This window comes from Malaclemys terrapin, chromosome 4 (assembly GCF_027887155.1).
Source record: "Malaclemys terrapin pileata isolate rMalTer1 chromosome 4, rMalTer1.hap1, whole genome shotgun sequence".
Taxonomy (NCBI): Eukaryota; Metazoa; Chordata; order Testudines; family Emydidae; genus Malaclemys; species Malaclemys terrapin.
In genome coordinates, this window is record NC_071508.1 from 13,601,154 (window position 1) to 13,620,937 (window position 19,784).

The window sequence follows — 19,784 nt, forward strand, 5'->3', positions numbered from 1 at the left end:
AGCAGTCCCAGTGCTGCCCGTTGAAATAGGCCTACAGTTCTGAAAATGCTCGAGTAACTAATAACTCCAATAACAGATATTATCCCACCCCTCAGTCTCTCTAATCCCTCATCTGGCTTTTTGAAAATTCATGGATGCTTAAAATTCTCTTTTCATGTGCTCAGTGTTTTGAGAACTGACCCAACACTGACGCGGGTGCCAGAAGCATTTGTACTACTGCTCCCACTCAATGGTTGTGTTGTGGGATGACAACTTTAATCTGTGACAAGATCATTATAACGATCACAGTGAAGCTCACTGCTAAGGGAAGCACAGAATAATTGTATCCTCTGGCCAACCCAGCCATCCTCTGCCTCACCCAGCATCATCTACACTTGGGGCAATGTTGTCTGGTCTCTGGACCACTGGGGGAACAGGGCATTGTGGATGTCTTCTCACATCAGAGCTCCCTTAATCCAGGGCAATCTTTCTGCAGAAGCCTTTTTAACTCAGGGCTAGTCCTTAAAGGTAGAGAACATATTTATCTTCAAGAAATCTGAACTGCAAAAGGCATTTATTTGTACGGCCATATAGTCCAGGCACTAACTTCAATAAACAGCATTCTTTAAATGCTGGCTAATGAAGAATAGTTATAAAGTACTGGGAGACTTTATGGGAGACTATGAAAATTCTCCCAATACAGTTTAATAAATCAGTTGCTGACAAGCAGATACTCTAGATGGGGTAAACACTAACATGCAGGAAAGGACAAAAGGATCTTCCTCAGGTATAGTTGCTAGTTAAAGGATTGGTATGTAATTGTGCTAAGAATGATGCAATGGGAGAGACCCCATACTTTCTATGCTTAGCCGGCATCCTTTGCTATCAACTGATTTGTACTTTGAAATCCAACACCAGAGGCAAGCTGCAGTAACCTATCAGCAGCATGGGAAGGACCTGAAATGCAGACTTTGCCATGGATATAATTTAGCTACTAAGAAAACAGAGAAAAATCAGTTGGCAAACAAGTGGTAATGGTATGCCAAAGTAATCATGTCTACTGTAGAAGTGGGAGATAGAGACGTATTACACAATCTTAGTCCCACAGTAAATGAGAAAATTGCAGATAGGTGGAAGTCGTTAGTCTATATGGTACTACAGCAATTGGAAAGTGAATTACATATCTACAAGGTACAGGCAGAGTTGGGAGAAGGTTCCATCCAATCCTGCACCAGGAGATGCTTTGTCCTTGTGGATTCATTTCTGTTTCCTAAGCTATGGAGGTAGAATTGTGGAAGACATTCCAGTAATCTGGAAAATTTGATTAAAAAGTAGCTAATGCAAGCATACAAATTGTAGAAGGAGGTGAATCTTCATATGATTCCATTCTACAATCAAACTAAATCCTGTAGCAGGGGAATACTTCATTCCATGAAGATCAAAGTGAAGAAGCACAAACACCAGGAAATTCACCAGATGAGCTCTGCACTGCAGCTGGGGTGAATTTGCCTAATTCTATCAACAACATCTGTGAGAAGTTCTATAGAGGTGCCTAGCTGAAGAAGTAAAACTAGAAGCCAATCTGCCCAATCTGTGGACCATGTTCTGGATTTTGCTACTGCCATTAGGGAGTAAAGGCCCACAGGCAATACTCGCTTATATGTACCTTTTGGTACTGCTTGAGCATGCCGATAGACACAGAGAAGATAAAATTGCCCGTCATAGATATCACATTGCCAGGACATCATTTAGGTAGGGGAGAATGTACCCCACACAGAATCATAGAACTGTAGGACTGGAAGGGACCTTGAGAGGTCATCTAGTCCAGTCTCCTGCACTCATGGCAGGACTAAGTATTCTCTTGACAATCCCTGGCAGGTGTTTGTCTAAACTTCTCTTAAAAAATCTCCAATAGAGATTTCACACCCTCTCTAGTCAATTTATTCTGGTGCTTAACCACCGACAGTTAGGAATTTTTTCCTAATGTCATGTCCAACCTAAACCGCCCTTGCTGCAATTTAAGCCCATTGCTTCTTGTCCTATCCTCAGAGGTGAACGAGAACATTTTTTCTCCCTCCTCCTTGTAACAATCTTTTATGTACTTGAAAACTGTTATGTCCCCTCTCAGTCTTCTCTTCTCCAGACTAAACAAACCCAATTATTTCAATCTTCCCGCATAAGTCATGTTTTCTAGACCTTTAATCTTTTTTGTTGATCTTCTCTGAACTTTATCCAATTAGTCTTTCCTGAAATGTGGTGCCCAGAACTGGACACAATACTCCAGTTTAGACCTAATCAGCATGGAGTAGAGCAGAAGAAACACTTCCCCCAAGGTTTCACACCCAGCACAATGGGACCTTGGATCCTGACTGAGTCCTGTGTGTGCTACCATAATATAAATATACAAATACACAGCAATTACACTTTGAGTGTTAGATGTTCCTTTCAAAAAATCAGAGCTGGAAGGTCACTGTATCAGTTCTTCATCATTTATACAAACTGGTTTGCAAACTGTAACAACAGCCCCTTAAAATAGAGACGAATCTATAATGTGAGATTCAGTCAATCAGATTAATTTAAAGAACTAAAAACATTCAAAGAAGAGTAATGGATGGACACCAAGAAAAAGTGTGTGTGTGAAATTGGAGCTGGCTAATAACCATGTAGGGTGATGCCTTCTTTGGGTGGAGGAAAATAGTGATACCATCCAACCACTTTTTGAAATGGATGGAGTCAGGGGGTCACAAAGCCAGTCCAGCTACAAGCACAGGGATCTTGTTTTCCGTGTGTTTAGAGAGTGCTGTGTGTACTTAACAACTCAAAACAATGGGATCTGTCATGGTCACTCATACATCTACTCTCCCTGCAGATTTCTTCAGAGAAAACTCAGCCTGCCCCCTGCAGACCCCAACCTTCACCAGTTCCTTTTCTCCTCTTTTACCAGAGATCTGCTGACACCCCACTGGGCAAGTACCCTGGAATGAACTGGGGGGGAGCTGGAATGAACCAAAGTCTTACAACAACAACATCCCACTAGTAAGCTCATGCAGTGCCATTCACCAGCTTTGTTCCTTCTGTGCAGCTAACAACATACATTGACTCCCTTTGTGTGTCCTCGCCTCATGATGGAAGAATGGTAGAGAAAGGGAGGAGAAAGAATGTTTGTGAAATGTCTCGGTGCCAGTAGCATTTGGCCTGCCTGTCAGTCATTGTAATGACCCTGCATTTCTATCACACTGGTCAACCTGTTACGCCCAGAGCTATTTCATCCACCAGAGAAATGCAGCTACTTCTCCGAGGTCCCAATTCAGCAAAGCACTTGAACACGTGCTTAATGTTAAGCATGGAAGTGGCTCCACTGAAATCAACACTACGCCCTTGCTTAGAGTTAAGCATGTGCTCGAGGACTTTGTGCAATGAGGGCCTAAGTGAAGAAAAACACCACATCCTTTTGAAACTGCAGGAGAAACAGAGGGAGGCAGAGTGCAATGGCAGAGCTGGAATTTGGCCAGGAAACCAGGGTCAGTCTTCTAAGAAGGGCATGGGATCCTCAGCACCTTTCAGGAGAGGATTGAAGGGAGAGACAGAGGTTCAGGGTGATAGAGGCAGAAAAGGGGAAGCTAGAAGGGAGGAGGTGGGGGTGGAAGCGAAGTGAGAGCCCCGCTTTCCCCACTGGGGCCTCCGTGTGCTACCATAATATAAATATATAACTATGCAGCAATTACATTGTTTGGAAGTAGGTCAGGGACAGCAGGTCACCACGTCACAGTTCTTTATCGTTTATACATACCTGGTTCGCAAATTGGTAATCGAGGATGCCATGCACGATCACTTTCGCACTTAATCGACCCATTCTTGTCTTTGAGGGCGTAACCGGGATTACATTCAATGCGAATCTTTTCCTCATACTCATAGGTTGCTTTTCCAGGTATTGCTCTTCCATTGGGAATGTTTGGAAATGGACATCTAATTTCTGTGAAACACCACCACCACCAGTGTTAAATCAGAGCAAAAACAATTCTGCAGATTCATTTACAATGAACATTTTGCTAGCAATAGAAAGTCAGCATTTCCTTCACATTTTTGAAGAGGCTGGTTTTCAGTGGAAGTTTTATATCATCGACAGACACAGCAAATCATTTCTTCCTGCCATGAGTGTTAGTGGGTGTGCCTTGTGGCTTGAGTACGACCCCTCCAGTTTTCTTCTGGGTAACTATTTGAATTGAGGTTGGCAGGATATTTTGGTTTTCAGCAGGGTTCTAAACATTGATTGGTATGTTACAATAAATTGTGTAGAAGCCATCTTGATTATAATCTGCCTAAGGTTATATGGAGATTGTAGGTGGGAACAACAGATCTGTTCATGAATGTGTAAACTATTAACTATGACCCTGCTTCCTACTGTTAAAGTAAGAATTCCCAGAAGACACACACACACACTCTCTCTCACACACACATACACACTTGAACCAAATATCAACTATCGAGTACAGCTTTCTAAATTTGTGTTAATTCTGTACCTCCATTAAAACAAAAAGCTAAACCAAAGATTAATATGCTTACTCTGACAAAATTCTTGATGTTCAGACCATGTAAAATCTTTTTGACAGGTAACACTCGCAGATATTCCAGGGATTAACTCATAACCTCTCACACAGTTATACTTCACTACAGTCCCAGCCGGAAACAAGTTGCCGTTAGAATGATTTTGAAAACTATTACGAATGTAAGGTGGGTCATCACAGCTACCTAAGAGTAAAAATAAAAGTTTAAGGACATACATAACAAGGAAATCTTATTGAGAAATAATTCTTCTCTACAAGAATGTGACTTGAAAGACATGTATATTAAAAAAAACAACCCCAAAACCTAAAACCCTATCACAAAATAAGAAACTCCACTGCACATGGTTCTCTCCCGAGGAGAGGAGGAGAGGAAAAAAGCAAAACAAAATAAACACATGCTAGGTGCATAGTTACATTATTTAATGCAATACTGGATGGCACTGAGATATTATGGTGATGAGTGCAGTATAAGAACTTATATAATGTGTGGGGAAACTGGGCCACAGAGTGAGGAAGTGACTTGCCCAAGGTCACTCAGCAGGGATAGAACCCAGGTCTCCTGAGTCCCACTTCAGTGCTCTATCCACTGAGCAACACTGCCTGCAATAGAATAAAACTCGAATCCCTGTTTTCAGCATACGAGTCATTTAACCGAAGTATCATGGAGCTGTGTCAGCACAGTGGCATGCAAGCTTACACAGCAGTCACTATTTCCTCTCTTAAAACAAAGGAGACATCAAACTGGCTGTCCCTGAATCTTGGGTGACCAAGGGCTGCAGGGTCAGTTTGAAGGAGGTGGTCGTCACCATATGACACTTACTTCGCTCACAAACTGGTAACTGAGGATCCCATCTACTATTTTCATTGCATTGAAGTACGTTACTGCCTTTGAGGGTGTAGCGGTGGTCACACTCAAACAGAACAGAGGCTCTGTAGGTGTATACAGGACTATATCCAGTCATCTGTTTTCCATGGTCAACTCTTGGCTGTTCACAGCGAACGACTGTGTAAGAAAAACAGTGTCAGCTTGGGAGGTTTACTGTTAAATCCAAAATTGGGAACCAAAGTGAAGATACTTCTGTGGAATCAGATCTATTTACCAAGAGGATATGAACAGACTTGAAAGCACATACACATGGCCCTGCAGAGATATCATGACGTGTCTGAACACTCCTGCCCCTGTCCCCGCCAAATCCACCCCAGAAACCACCTATTTATTTATTAGAAACATCGTGTTAAGGAAAAGCAGGAAAGTATCAGTGGGTCTGATGCCATGTTCTCAAATTCCTTGGGGCATCGGTTTTGATAGAACCTAGTAGGCAAGATTTAGTCTTCATCTAGCCTCTTCTTAACTCAAGTAAAGTATCAAACTACACCTGCTGAATTAGTGACCACCTGCAATGGCAGTTCTGTCACAGGCAATTGTGGGGATATGGCGTGGGGGGGGGGGGTGAAGGGGGGGGGGAGAGAGAGCATGCACACACATAATTACAATCTTTGACAAGAGAGGTCTCATTGGGCAGTAGGAGCTGTTGGAACTGCCCCGTCTTGTTGCTTATCATTTGTGGACATTATAAAGTCATTTCTCCAATCAGAGTTCCAGATGTGCTTATAGCGGACAGACACTCAGATCTGGTCTCCTGTGAAGAAGATAGGCAGATATGCTCCTGGTTTACCTGCAGAAACCTCAACAGGAATAGTTTCTAGAGTGAGCAAAAAATTAGATTTGTCTTATCAAACATATGACCAATTTTTAAAATAAACACCCATAAAATGGGGTCTTCAGTAAGTTCCATGGCCACTTCAATAATATTTTATATGAGTTTGTTTGTTTGTTTGTTTGTTTTTTTGGGGGGGAACATTACAAACAATAACATAAAAAATCAAACATTTTTAGTAAAGTTGACAGTTTTTCACAAAACAATTTGCTTTTTTCCAAAAAAGCACTTTTTTGACATAAAAACTTTGTTGAAAAAATTTCGATCAGCTCCAGTATTCTTCTTCTGAGGACTCTAAGTGAGGACAGAAGCTGAATAAATTCCACTTCTCTATCCTTCTCCTCTCCTTCCCCACCCAGCTCCAAGCCCTGCTCCATCCCCTGTCTTGGCACAGCTTCTCCCTTTGAGAAGCAGAAGACCTTGTCCAGCTCTCCTCCGTGTGAGTAGTCAGTCTCATGTTGCCAGCCTGTCTCCCCACATGGAGCTTTTCCAGGATTCTATGTCACTTCCTCCTCCCATACTGACACCAACTGCCTCTTCTAGCTTCCTGGCTCCTTGCCTGAGGAAGGGGTTAGAACACAGAGCATGGGCAGACCAAGAAAGCAGGCAGCAGTTCTTGGCAGGGTGCGTGGGAACTGAGGCCAATCTGGACACAATAAGTGTAATTCCCTGCACCCCTTAGTGTCTCTCCAAATCTCAAACTGGGCTCTGTTCTCCAATGGGTGTTACTAAGAACATGTGCTGTGGGGTGGGAATAAGATTAGGAGTCCTGGGGACAATCTGTTAAGCAGTGGCACTGTTACGACTTACGTTGCTAATGTGTACGTGCACACTGCCACTTGTTTTACAGTAATTGGATTCCATCACCTTTGCATTCAGGGGCAGGCCCGCTCCAGTCTCCATTTACATTATCCGTGGATGTACAGTGAATGGAGGGCTCTCCAATAAGCGAGAAAGGAACCTGTCCCCTCTCTACAGTGTTACACTGGTAAGTGACAGATGTCCCATAGTTGAATTCCTCCATCGTTGTCCCAGTATGTGTCCCGTGCTCTATTTCTGGAGGAGGCTTGCATGGTATCACTGAAGGGGGCAGGAAAAAGGAAAGAAGGGAAGCAAGAGAGAATTTAATTTATGTCATATCCAAAGTCTTATGAGAGAAGAAGAGGCTGAAATGCAATGGACCAAAACCTTAGATTGTTTAAAACCAGTGTAGCGCCATTGACATCAAGGGAGGAGCACTGATTCACCTGCAGAGGACCTAGCCTACTGACTACAATGGAGTTATGCCTGTGGCCCTATGGGAGACAAGATTTTTAAGACTAGAAAACGGGCAATGTTTCCTAATGTAGTTATGCCGCCAGGATGTGGTGGGAGTGGATGCACAGACTGAAGTGTCATGAAAGCCGAAGAAGGGAGGAGAAATCAAATCAAGGTCTTGCCCATTCAAGCGTATTAAGGATTCTATGGCACTTCCTCCAAAGGGAGGAGTTAGCTATTTTGGTAATTAATCCCGCCTCCTTAAACTCTGCCTGCAGTTTCAGTGGAGTCCAGAATGCTTCACTCCCTGTCCTAAACAGTTACTGCTCTTTACTGTGAAATGCACCTGTCACTTTCCATCCTAGGGATAGCTGCGTATGAGTGACAGGCAAAGTTATCTCTAAATATAAAAATATCTGTAAAGTGCTTAGAGATTGTGCTATAAGTATGTTAATACTATATCTGAAGAGCAAGGATCTGATTCAATTTACACCAGCTGGGGATCTGATCCAAGCTCTGTTAACCAAGAATCTGAGTCTTTTGTGCTTCTACCCCACAAACAGACAGATTCAGAAGCTAACAAAGGTTTTCTACAACATGGTGCAAGAGGAAAACAAAACTTAAGCGTTCAATAATTTAGTGTGCAGTGAAATGATAAATGAGTTGTATTTCAGAATCCATCCAGCAGGACAAAGTACGCTTTTCATTGTCTAACCCTGATTACACTTTCCCCATAAAGCTATTAAGAGTCTCTACTCACCTTGACAGTATGGAATATCTTTGTCCCATATAACTTGTGATCCTTCAAGCACACATTTTCTTTCTGCATTTCCAATTAGTCTGTACCTGAATAAAACAGGGGGGAATGGAATTTATACGATACAAACTGAGATTGGATGTCTTGCCTAGTCCATCATTAATAAGGCTTTGATTCTCTTACATCATCATTAGTAGGGTTGGTCAACAACTGTTCATCAAAACTATTTTTCAACGGTAAATTGGATTTTCAATTAAATGGGTTTTTTTTAAAAAAGCATCTGTTTTCTGCAGAAATTTTCCATGTTTCATGGAAAAACAGAATGCCCCCAAACTGAAATATTTTAATCCCAAAATGCTGCCACGGTGCCGCTTTGGAGCTGTAGCTTGGATGTCTCATTCTCCTATATAGGTTGGTCTCCCAGGTCAGGATACATCTCCCATGATTCATCATGGCCTTCGCAAGAGGAGGTAGGATCATGGGAATCTGTTGCTTCTGGTTCCAAGACAAACTATTGTCAGGTCCTTAGTCAGGTGTAAGGAAACAGAAGGTATTTTATTTATCTGTCGCCCCCTTCTGGCAGGCCACCATCTGCAGCAGACTTACTCAGCACCAGCAGGTAGGTCACAAATCAAACAGAGTCCTGTGTCATGCCCACATTTCTTCAGGGAAGCCCTGGCAGGCAGCTGTCTATCAAGCCATTCCTGGCCTTATCCAGGCCTCTCTCAGAGTGAGAGCTGGAGGTCTGCTCTCCTTCCCAGTCTGCCCCCAGCTGAGCTGTGTGCTCTACTTTTAACTCCTCCCTCCAAACCTGACACCTACAGCAGGTGTAGCAGGGTGGGGCTGACTGAGCCTACATCAGCTCATTAGCCTTTCCCTGGGGTTTGTATGCCCCATCCCAGAGTCCCTCGCTGGTTAGCTTGACATTGATCCCAGGCAGTCATGGAATGGCTGATATGGGGTGCAATCAGTAGAAGATGGCAGCTTTCATGGTTTCATGGAAAATAAATTTTATGGAACAAACTTGATATTGTTTTTTTCATTAGATTAGAAGTTTGGTTGATGAAGATAACTCATTGATATAATAATATACTTAGACTTCTGTAAGGCACTAGATTTAATACTGCATGCCGTTCTGACTAAAAAACTAGCACTATACAAAAAAAATCAAATAGATTAAAACTGGTTTAACTGTTATAGCTCAAAAAAAGAGAGAGTATGGGAGTGGGAGTATCCTTAAACTGGTCATTTCTACTGGGGTCCCCCAGGAATCTGTTCTTGGCCCAGTGCTATTCAATATTTGTATCAATTATCTGGAAGAAAGTATAAAACCATTGCTATTGAAGTCTGCAGATGACAGATTGGTGCAATGGTAAATTACGATACGGCCAGGTTAGTTTTATAGAGTTATCTGGATTGCTTGGTAAACTGGGCTCATCTGAACACCATGCATTTTAATACAGCTAAATACAAAGGTCTAGGTCTAGGAAAAAAGAATGCCGGTCACACAGAAGGGGAGACTGTATCCTGGAAAGCCGTGGTTCTGAAAAGGACTTAGGGGTCGTGGTGGATAAACAAGTGAACATGAGCTCCTAGTGAGATGCTGTAGCTAAGAGGGCTAATGTGATACATGGATACGCAAGCAGGGGACAATTCAGGATGAGTCGGGAGACGATATTACCTTTATATACAGCAGCCATGAGGCTACCACAAAAATACTGAATCCAGTTCTGGTGTTCACACTTCAAAAAAAGATATTAAATTGGGAAGAGCACAGAAAAAGGCTACAAGAATGATTTGAGGCCGGGAAAATATGCCTCATTAGGGTGGAGGAAGCTCAATCTATTTAGCTTTTCAAAGAGAAGGTTAAGAGGTGACTTGATCATGGACAGTCTGTAAGTACCTACACAACTAGAAGATTTGATAATAGAGGCCTCTTTAATTTAGCAGAAAAGGGTATAAAAAGATCCAAAGGCTGGAAGCTGAAATGAGATAACAGTTTGTGCCTTGTATGTAGCCTGAATTTTAACAGTGGAGGTAATTAACTATTTGAGCAACCTACCTAGGGATGTGGTGAAATCTCCAAATCAAGATTGGAATTCTTTCTAAAAATATGTTCTAGCTCAAATACAAATATGGGTTTGATCATCAGTAGGTGAAATGTTCTGGGCTGTGTTATACAGGAGGTCAGACTAGATAATCATAATGGTCCCTTTGGAAATTAATAACCTATAAATCTATCCGCACAAACTGCCCATTACTCACCCCTCTTCACAGACGAAGTTTACTGTTGCACCAAACGTGAGATCTGTTAGAATAACAAGTCTGCCATTTTCTGGCTCTCCAGGGTGACGGCATGATCTTGCTAGAAAGAAATAAGACTGGAATTAGTCTTTATTTGCGTGTCTTGACTCAGTAAAATGTAACCATAAAAGAACTAAAGATTCTGTCTCTATCAAAACTCTACTCACTTTTTGCCAGCTCAGAATACAGAGCCAGTCTTAACTTTGAATTTGTATATGTGCTTATTTAAATCAAACTCTGTTCCATTACCATGTGTGCATGTGAATATTTCACCTGTGACAGTTAGAACATCTTCTAGCCTGGAGTAGTCTACTATTTGAGGTTCAAAATCCATTTTTAGCATTGTGTTTTAAAGCTTCAGAGCAGGAGGAAACCTTTGTAGACATCTTTGGAGTTGCCCATGAAGATCAAGGAGCAGCAGGTTTCAGATACGAACTGGTAATTTGGTGGTGAAAGCCTTCATATCACATCAGTGAACTTAACCCCTCCCTCCAGGCATACAGTCCCTCATTATGCTCTATAATCAAAAAGGGCTGATGAAAATCAATTAGTTTAAAAAAAGAAAAGTAAAAAAACAAAATACTCACCCTTGCAAAACTCTCCGGCATCTGACCATTGAGAATATTTCATGCACTGAAGAGTGGATCTTTGTACCTTGCTATAACCTGGGCGACAGTTGTATTCCACTTTGTTACCAGCAGCAAACTTATTCTGATTTCTGTACTCCTCCTTCAGCTCAGCAAAATTAAAACGCGGTGGCACACCACAATCACCTAGTGATAAAACAGAGGTGTCAAAAATATGTAACTAGGAAAATGTGCTATAGTTCAGACCTCATTTACTAAAGTGACCTTTCTTGGAATACTAGAAGGGTCGTAAAAAAAAAAAATACCTGAGTTCTCCCTCCTAACTGACCCCTGCTACTCCACCTGGTTCCCTCAAAGATTTGGCTTAAAAAACATTTTTGGCATCAAACTAAGCTAAGTTCTCCATAAAGTCAGGAAAACAATCTTCCTATCTGTAAGGGGAGGATAAGGATGCAAGAATTATTTTCTCTGCAGTTTGTCTGGACAGAACATAATATGTCCTTCCCCATCATCGCTGTGATGGTTGCTGCGGCTCCAGCTGTGACACAAAACACTGCAGGCTGAGTCCTAGAAGGTGGATAAGCATCTGGACTAGAGTTGCTAAGGTAGAACCAAAACTAGTACCCTTGTACCCAGTTTATTCTACACTTTGAATCCAGCTGGGAAAGGGTAAGTTATTGGAGGTGACGCAGACCTGGTGCTTGTTACGCTATTGGCACCAGCTGATGGACAAAGAGGAAAGGAATGGCCAAAAGGTGTGTGTCGGGGGAGGGGGGGAAGTGCTAGAATCAACTCAAAAAGAAACCATTGTTGTCCTGCATAGATCCTTAAAACGCGAGGAGAACTTTGTGCCCTACTCTTGCCACCAGTCATCCCCCCAGTTATAAGCACCCATGATGAGGGAGGCCTCAAGTGTCCTGCGATCTTGGATGCAACCCTGAGAAATCCTGAACATCAAGCCACCAGCACGGATTGTTCATCATCCCCAAATATGCACATTTATCCAAGCCTCTTACATCTCAAGAACTTGAGGAGGGTCTCCAGTTAACTGTTGCCTCACACCTTGTGCACTCAGTTACACCAGTGCAAAGTGGATGCATTGCACCATAATCCTCATTTGGAAGCACTTTACACCCACTTTGCACTGATGTAAATGAATGCACAAGGTGTGGAAAAAACATCAAGCCCTAAGGGCATTGGGAAGATTCTCGTCTCTTGTGAGACTTTTGATAAACTTCTAGTGGGATTTTAGACTGTCCAAGGCCCAGAAGTGCAGAGGCAGCAAGAAAAACGATCAGAGGGAAACAACAAAGTTATATGAACCTCCAAAAAGAGGTTCCTCACACTGAGATCTCACTGGATGTTCAGGCTGGTTCTTATTTTACCCAGATGGATTTGCCGGATACTCATGTTTACTCACTGTTTACAGCAACAATGAAGGCAGCAGCAAGTAACAGTGGAATGGCTACTATGTAAGAACGCTGTTTTCCAGGGTTTAGAGATAGCATCTTTCTTTATGTCACGTTCTCTTCTTGCAGACCTAACAAGGAAATTAGCACATCTCTTTCCAGGCCAAAGATCTGTAACAATATGGGGATGGGGGGAGTAAAGTGTTTCATTTACATTTAGGATGAACATAAACTGTAAGCTCCTTGGGGCAGGGACCATCTCTTTGTCCTGTGTTTGTACAGCAGCTAGCTCCTAAGGTCCTGGTCCATGACTGTGTCTCCTAGGAGCTTGATCATACAAGTAATAATAAACATAATACAATACCTAGCTCCTGTATAGTGCTGTTCATCAGTAGATCTCAAAGCACTTTACAACAGAGGTCAGTTAGCCACATCCTCAGCAGATGTAGGCTGGGGTTATTCTATCGAAGCCGGTGGAGTCACCTTGATTTACACCTGCTGAGAGTGTAGCCTAGGCTATTAAAAACAGAAGCAAGGTGGGGAAAGTTGAGAGGTGAAGTCAAACATCCCTGCAATAAGAAAACAAGGGTTTTAAATGATCTGGAGAAAGGGGTAAACAGTGATGTGGCAAAGTTTGCAGATGATACTAAACTGCTCAAGATAGTTAAGACCAAAGCAGACTGTGAAGAACTTCAAAAAGATCTCACAAAACTAAGTGATCGGGCAACAAAATGGCAAATGAAATTTAATGTGGATAAATGTTAAGTCATGCACGTTGGAAAAAATAACCCCAACTATACATACAATACGATGGGGGCTAATTTAGCTACAACTAATCAGGAAAAAGATCTTGGAGTCATCGTGGATAGTTCTCTGAAGACATCCATGCAGTGTGCAGCAGCAGTCAAAAAAGCAAACAGGATGTTAGGAATCATTCAAAAAAGGGATACAGAATAAGACAGAGAATATCTTATTGCCCTTATATAAATCCATGGTACGCCCACATCTTGAATACTGCGAACAGATGTGGTCGCCTCATCTCAAAAAAGGTATATTGGCATTAGAAAAGGTTCAGAGAAGGGCAACTAAAATGATTAGGGGTTTGGAACAGGTCCCATATGAGGAGAGATTAAAGAGGCTAGGACTCTTCAGCTTGGAAAAGAGGAGACTGGGGGGGGGGATATGATAGAGGTATATAAAATCATGAGTGGTGTGGAGAAAGTGAATAAGGAAAAGTTATTTACTTGTTCCCATAATATAAGAACTAGGGGACACCAAATGAAATTAATGGTCAGCAGGTTTAAAACAAATAAAAGGAAGTTCTTCTTCACACAGCACACAGTCAATCTGTGACACTCCTTGCCTGGGGAGATTGTGAAGGCTAGGACTATAACAGGGTTTAAAAGAGAACTAGATACATTCATGGAGGTTGAGTCCATTAATGGCTATTAGCCGGGATGGGTAAGGAATGGTGCCCCTGGCCTCTGTTTGTCAGAGGGTGGAGATGGATGGCAGGAGAGAGATCACTTGATCATTACCTGTTAGGTTCACTCCCTCTGGGGCACCTGGCATTGGCCACTGTCGGTAGACAGAATACTGGGCTGGATGGACCTTTGGTCTGACCCAGTACGGCCATTCTTATGACTGCAAGTTTCACATAATTCCTACAGGCTTTAATCAGACACATTTATTTGCTTTTATTTGAAGTCATGTTTTTTCTTTAAATGAAAAATAAAATCCCAAATGAATAGGAAGTTATTTAATTTTTCGATCTACTGAAACCTGCCTCACATCTCACTTTCCCAGGGCACATTTATAGCACGGTAAACAGAAATGCCTGAATCTTGGCACACTTCAGGGTTCAACAACACACCCTGCATTAACCTCATAAGTTATGTGATTAACATGGCTCAAGCCAACCTCCAATCCTCAAGTCCTACTATGTCTGATAATGGAGAGCAGAGTGGCTTAAAGGAGACAGCAGTGGCCTAGGACTCAAGAGATTTGGGTTCTATCCTTGACTGTGCCATTAACTGGCTGTCACAGACACAGGCAAGTAACATCACTGCTCTGTGCCTCAGTTTCCCCATCTGTACCCATTGAGAGAAACAGTCATGAATAGATAAAGAACAAACTGTCAAAGGCATTTGTTTCATTCAGTTGTATTGTGACAGATATTGCAACTGCATGAATTACCTTTGGGGACCAGATAGTGTTCATTTTATGAATGGGTTATGTATCACTCTGGGCCAGGGATTGTTTGCCACTTTGGTGTGGGGGAAGGTTACTACAGCTCCTCCAGAAACCAAAAATAATGTGTTGGGGGGGAGGGTGATGAAGGTGAATCACTCAGGATGAGAACACCTCCCTGGGGAGCTTCATATATACTAGGTCAAACTGGATTTTCCACAGCCAAAGAAAGTGATTCCGATATAAAAAGGCTGAGTTTAAACTGACTCATGTGGCCTCCTTTTGATTCACCAAATGGACAGGACCCTCTGTCCAAGGGGAGACCTCAACCCTTACAAAAGCGTTGGAAGGACTTTAGCTTACTAGGGTCCCATAAGACTGATGGACCTCTGGATCCTTTTACCGTACGTATACGAACTTTTATTTATTTTTTGTATGTTTACTCTGTAGTGCTTTTACCCTAAGAATAAATGCATTTGGCTTTGTGGAGGCTGGTTGGTAGTTGGTATAGACTATAGTAGCCCCTGGGAAAAGGTTAATTACAGGCAATCTCAGCAAGGTGCAGAGGGATAGCAAGCCTAAACTCCTTGCCTGGAGGGAAAGAGATGCAGGTCTCCACTGGAGAGAGGTGATGGCAGGGAGCCTGAAACCTTAAGAGGCAGTTAACTCTGAAACTGCGACACCACAGTCTCTCACCCCTGGATGGGGCTAATGAAGCACTCAAACTAGATGAGGGAGAGCATGAATGCTACCTAAGTCTCATGGGTCTCTTACTGGTGATTAATGGAAAGGCTTATGTTAATTTCTACTCCCCTATTAAACAATTAAATTAGCTAGTTACGTATAACCACTGTACAACATGTAGCTGATATTTGCAGTAACAAAATAAGTTAAAACATACCTGAAAGAAGGATTCAGGCTTAAGAATGATTGCAAATTGTTTTATAAGAATGTGACTTCCTGTGTCTGTTTGGAAGTTTTATTGTATCTCTTCAGACCCTTTTTGTTCTTTGCATAAAGCGATATGACTCCTCGGTTAACAACTGAGCTTTCCGCATGATAACAGGTAACAAATACACCTCCCAAAGCACAAACCTGTCCCCAAAATACATGCCGACTGCTTATCAGTTTGTCAGGCTTTGTTATTGCCAGGACATTGGCACTTTCCAGCCAGGCAGCCAAATTAATGCCAGAGGGACATAAATTGATCTGCACTTTCCAGAGAATTTATATAGTCCTCGAAGTCCATTAGAATACTCTGACAGAAAAAAAATTGCTCTATTCATAAATCTCATGGAACAAACCCTATTAGACATGGACAGGTAAAGCTCCCTCTGGAGTCAGCACAACTGCTGTGCAATATATTATACCCATAGGTATGTACAGGTGTGTGAAAAATACGTAGTGTCAATTGGAGTTTTGTACAAGTCAGTAGCGCGTGCCTGAGTCCCATTTGCAAAAGTGCCTTAGGCATTTATGGGCTTGAACCTGCTCCCCTGGAAGTCAATGGCAAAACTCCTATTGATTTTAATGATTCAGGATCAGACCCTAAGTGTCTAAAGTCACTTTTGAAAACGAGCTTTAGTCCCTCGGGAGTCTTTGAAAACAATCTTACCTCATGACTACAAGATGTGCCCCATGTAGACAACTGCAAGAGACTCCTGTTGAAGTTATTAGCTTCCAACTGGTACTTCTTTTGTAAATTCACCTAGTCACTTTCTTCGTCTCCCTCTCCCCGGTTCCCTTAAACCTAATACTTCTTGCTGTTATTCTGCTTTGCTAGCTCCCCCTCTTCTGCGAAGTCTGGCTTTGTTTACTAATATCGGTGCAGATTTGCTAGAATCGATTATATTGAGGTTTAATAAATGGTTCTGGATTTCCTGCTTCCCCCCCCCCCCAGCCCATTTTCCCTGGGCTTCCCTCAGAGCAATGTTGCCTTAAGTAGCTAGCTGCAATCACAGTCAACTTACCGGTAGGTCTGTCAGCAGGAGGCAGAGCGCGCTCAGGTCTATTTGGTTACTGAAGGATGAAATGGGATCTCTGACTTTTCCAGTCTAGCCTGTCCTGCACCCAGGGATCACCATGCTAAACAAGAAGCTAGCACAATATGCTTACACATACAGAAGTGCGGAGATATGGTGAAATTGAGATGAGGTTTCAATCTGGGGCAATGGGGGGAAGGTTGGTGCACCAGCTTATCTATAAATGATTAACTCCTCCTCTAAAATGACAAGGAAGTAAATTATTCAACCTGCAATCAAATGTTAGATCATTCATTTCACCGCAAGCAGATGTCGAAATTGTTTACTTACTGCGCTATTCTGCCAACTCTTTACTGAAAATGACATGACTACAGAGTTCTCTGGAATTTGGTTGAATAGTTCATTGTTCCAAGAGCAAACAAAGACTGGTGGACTCACCAGCTGGTATATAACTACTGTACTACAAGTGCTATCTGTTTTGCATTTATGAAAGGGAAATTTACGAAAGTGGAAAACCCACAACAGTTTGTGTATATCATGAGTAGACGACTCCTGACCTGATGGTATTTTATGATGGAGGTTTTTCCAATAGTTTCTCCAAGTGTCTCTGAACTCATTCAAAAACGATACAGGCTGGAATTTTCAAAGGCGCTCAAGGGAAATGGGCCCCCAAATCTCACTGAATTTCAGTTGAGCACCTCCCTCCCCTTAGCCCTTCTGAAAATACCAGCCACGCTGCCTATAATGCCAAATGCTGTACTTTGTCTCCTGAATCAACTGTGTGATGCTGTTGCAAAAAAAGGCAAACAACCTTTTGGTGTGTATTAACAGGAGTTTGCTATGTAAGACAGAGGAGGGAATTGTTCCACTCTACTCAGGGCTGGTGAGTACTGCTGGAACCTCAGTTGGATTACTGGGTCCCGTTTTGGGGACCACGCTCTAAGAAAGAAGTGAACAAATTGGAAAGACTCCAGAGGAGAGCAACAAAAATGAGAGGTTTAGAAAACATGAACTATGAGGGGAAGTTGAAAGAATGGGACATGCTTAGAGTAGAGAAGGACATGACCGAGGGGAGGGGGAGGAGGGGGCATGAGATCAGTCTTCAAATATGTAAAAGGTTGCTGTAAAGAGGACGATCAATTGTCCACTGAGGATAGGACAAGAAGAAATCGACTTAGTTTACAGCAACAGAAAAATTAGGTTAGATATTAGGAAAAGCAATTATTGGAACAGATTACTAAGTGAGGTTGGGGAATCCCTGTCATGGGAGGTTTTTAAGAATTTATTAGGCACACCCCTGTCAGGGATGATTCAGGTATACTTAATCCTGCCTCAGCACAGGGAGATGGACTAAGTGGCCTCTTAATGTGCCTTCTAGCCCTCACATTTCTACGATTCTCTGATTCTGGATCAAATCCCGGAGTCCTGACTTGGTTCTTAGTAGATCTGTACGGTAAATGCTCACTGATGTTCATGGGTGTTTTGACTGAGTAATGTCTTCAGCATCTGGCGCTTCTGTGCCTGTTTCTTCCTCCTCAGACTGGTTTCATTTTGGGCATGGTTGAGTTTTTAAATGGGCAGCTCATTTTCTTACGCCTTCAATCCTGGCATCTTAAGATAACATAAGAATTGTCAAAACTGAATAACCAATAGCCCTGGATCCTGTCTCCAGCAAGGAAGCAGTTTATTCAGCCAATGCTAGGTTAACCAGAAGACATTAACTCATCCACTGTGCAATGTTACACCACAGGGGCTGAGGATTCACCTTCTTGGTTGCGCTCTTTGCTTCTGCTGGTCCGGAGAACCTGTTAAAATATGCATGTGCAATGGTCTAGTTATTACTTAGTCCTGTCTTGAGTGCAGAGGACTGGACTAGATGACCTATTGAGAAGTGTAGGATTGGAAGGGATCTATAATTTTATGCTAGTGTCTGCTTGTTACTTTCACTGCTACTCAGGAAAAGGATTAGAACACCCAACTACCGTCAGCATTTACACTGCCGGGCTTGGACTGACCGCTAGGTCACCTGGTTCCATACTGGAACCATGTCACTGATGATGAAGAGTTATTACCAGAGGATGGCTGTTGGGGTAGCCTAGCTGAATTGAGTTGTGGGTGTCTTTCTAGTTCCCAGTGGACCGGGATCACCACTATACAAACAAAATTCAAACTGGTACTAACTGACTCCCCTTTTCCCTCAGTTTATCAGTCTCAGCCAAGATGTTAAGGACAGAACAGGCCATGGAGACAGAACAACCCTCCTGCCCCTAGACGTGGTCCTTGCAAAGAAGGGTTGAAGTACCTTGGGACAGTGTTGAAGTTTGCTCTGCAGCTGCCCACACTAGTCCTGTCTTATCTAGCGCCTTTCACTGGCACCAAATTCACATGAAAACTTAAAAAGGAGGCAAACCAAACCAACAAGTGGGGCAAGTCGTTTATTTAGGTCTCTTTTGCATACATCGGTTGGTTGCCTTGCCCTCTCTCCAGCTGGAATTTTAGCTTTTCCAAGCAGAGTTTCTCCATTTCCATCATAGATTTGGTTTCAATCCAGTTCGTCCCACATGACAGGGACTCTGCCATCTTACGCACATCCTCGCAGACAGCAGCATACAGGCTTTGACTTTTCTAAGAGACACACAATAGAAGGCACATCACTAAGCTAGAGAGAACTCAGACTTGATTGTGTTTTTAAATTTGATCAAAGTGCCAAAAAGCCCCTAGCAGGGTTTTAACCCATGATCTCTGACTCTAAGAGCATGAGCCTCTATTGCCAAAGCTGAAGGACCAGATCTATTAATCCAGAGTATACCAAATCCATGAGCTTCTACATGACATCTACCAATGGGGATGGGGTGTGGACAAAGAACCACATTGTTTTGGTGTAGTACATACTCTCCTTGGCCTGGGAAGCGTCTCCAGAGCATCAGAGGTTTGCAGCAGTTAAAATTCCCGTATGGGCCATCACATTACAAGTTGCAGCCTATGTGGGGAATTGAACTACTGTGAACCACTGACCCTTACAGTACACAAACACAG

General features: G+C 42.6%; 1 protein-coding gene across 1 annotated transcript in view; it reads right to left on the bottom strand.

The window, feature by feature from the left end:
* Positions 1-16,927, bottom strand: part of CR1 (complement C3b/C4b receptor 1 (Knops blood group)) — a 61,927-nt gene extending 45,000 nt beyond the window's left edge. The window contains exons 1-9 of the mRNA XM_054025257.1: positions 16,737-16,927; positions 12,588-12,747; positions 11,168-11,353; positions 10,542-10,641; positions 8,280-8,365; positions 7,130-7,342; positions 5,365-5,547; positions 4,543-4,728; positions 3,770-3,952 (exon numbers count right to left, since the gene is read on the bottom strand). Of these exons, the coding sequence (XP_053881232.1) occupies positions 3,770-3,952; positions 4,543-4,728; positions 5,365-5,547; positions 7,130-7,342; positions 8,280-8,365; positions 10,542-10,641; positions 11,168-11,353; positions 12,588-12,675 (1,225 nt within the window). The 5' untranslated portion in view covers positions 12,676-12,747; positions 16,737-16,927. The remainder of the gene's footprint in view (positions 1-3,769; positions 3,953-4,542; positions 4,729-5,364; positions 5,548-7,129; positions 7,343-8,279; positions 8,366-10,541; positions 10,642-11,167; positions 11,354-12,587; positions 12,748-16,736) is intronic.
* Between the last annotated feature and the right edge of the window lie 2,857 nt (positions 16,928-19,784).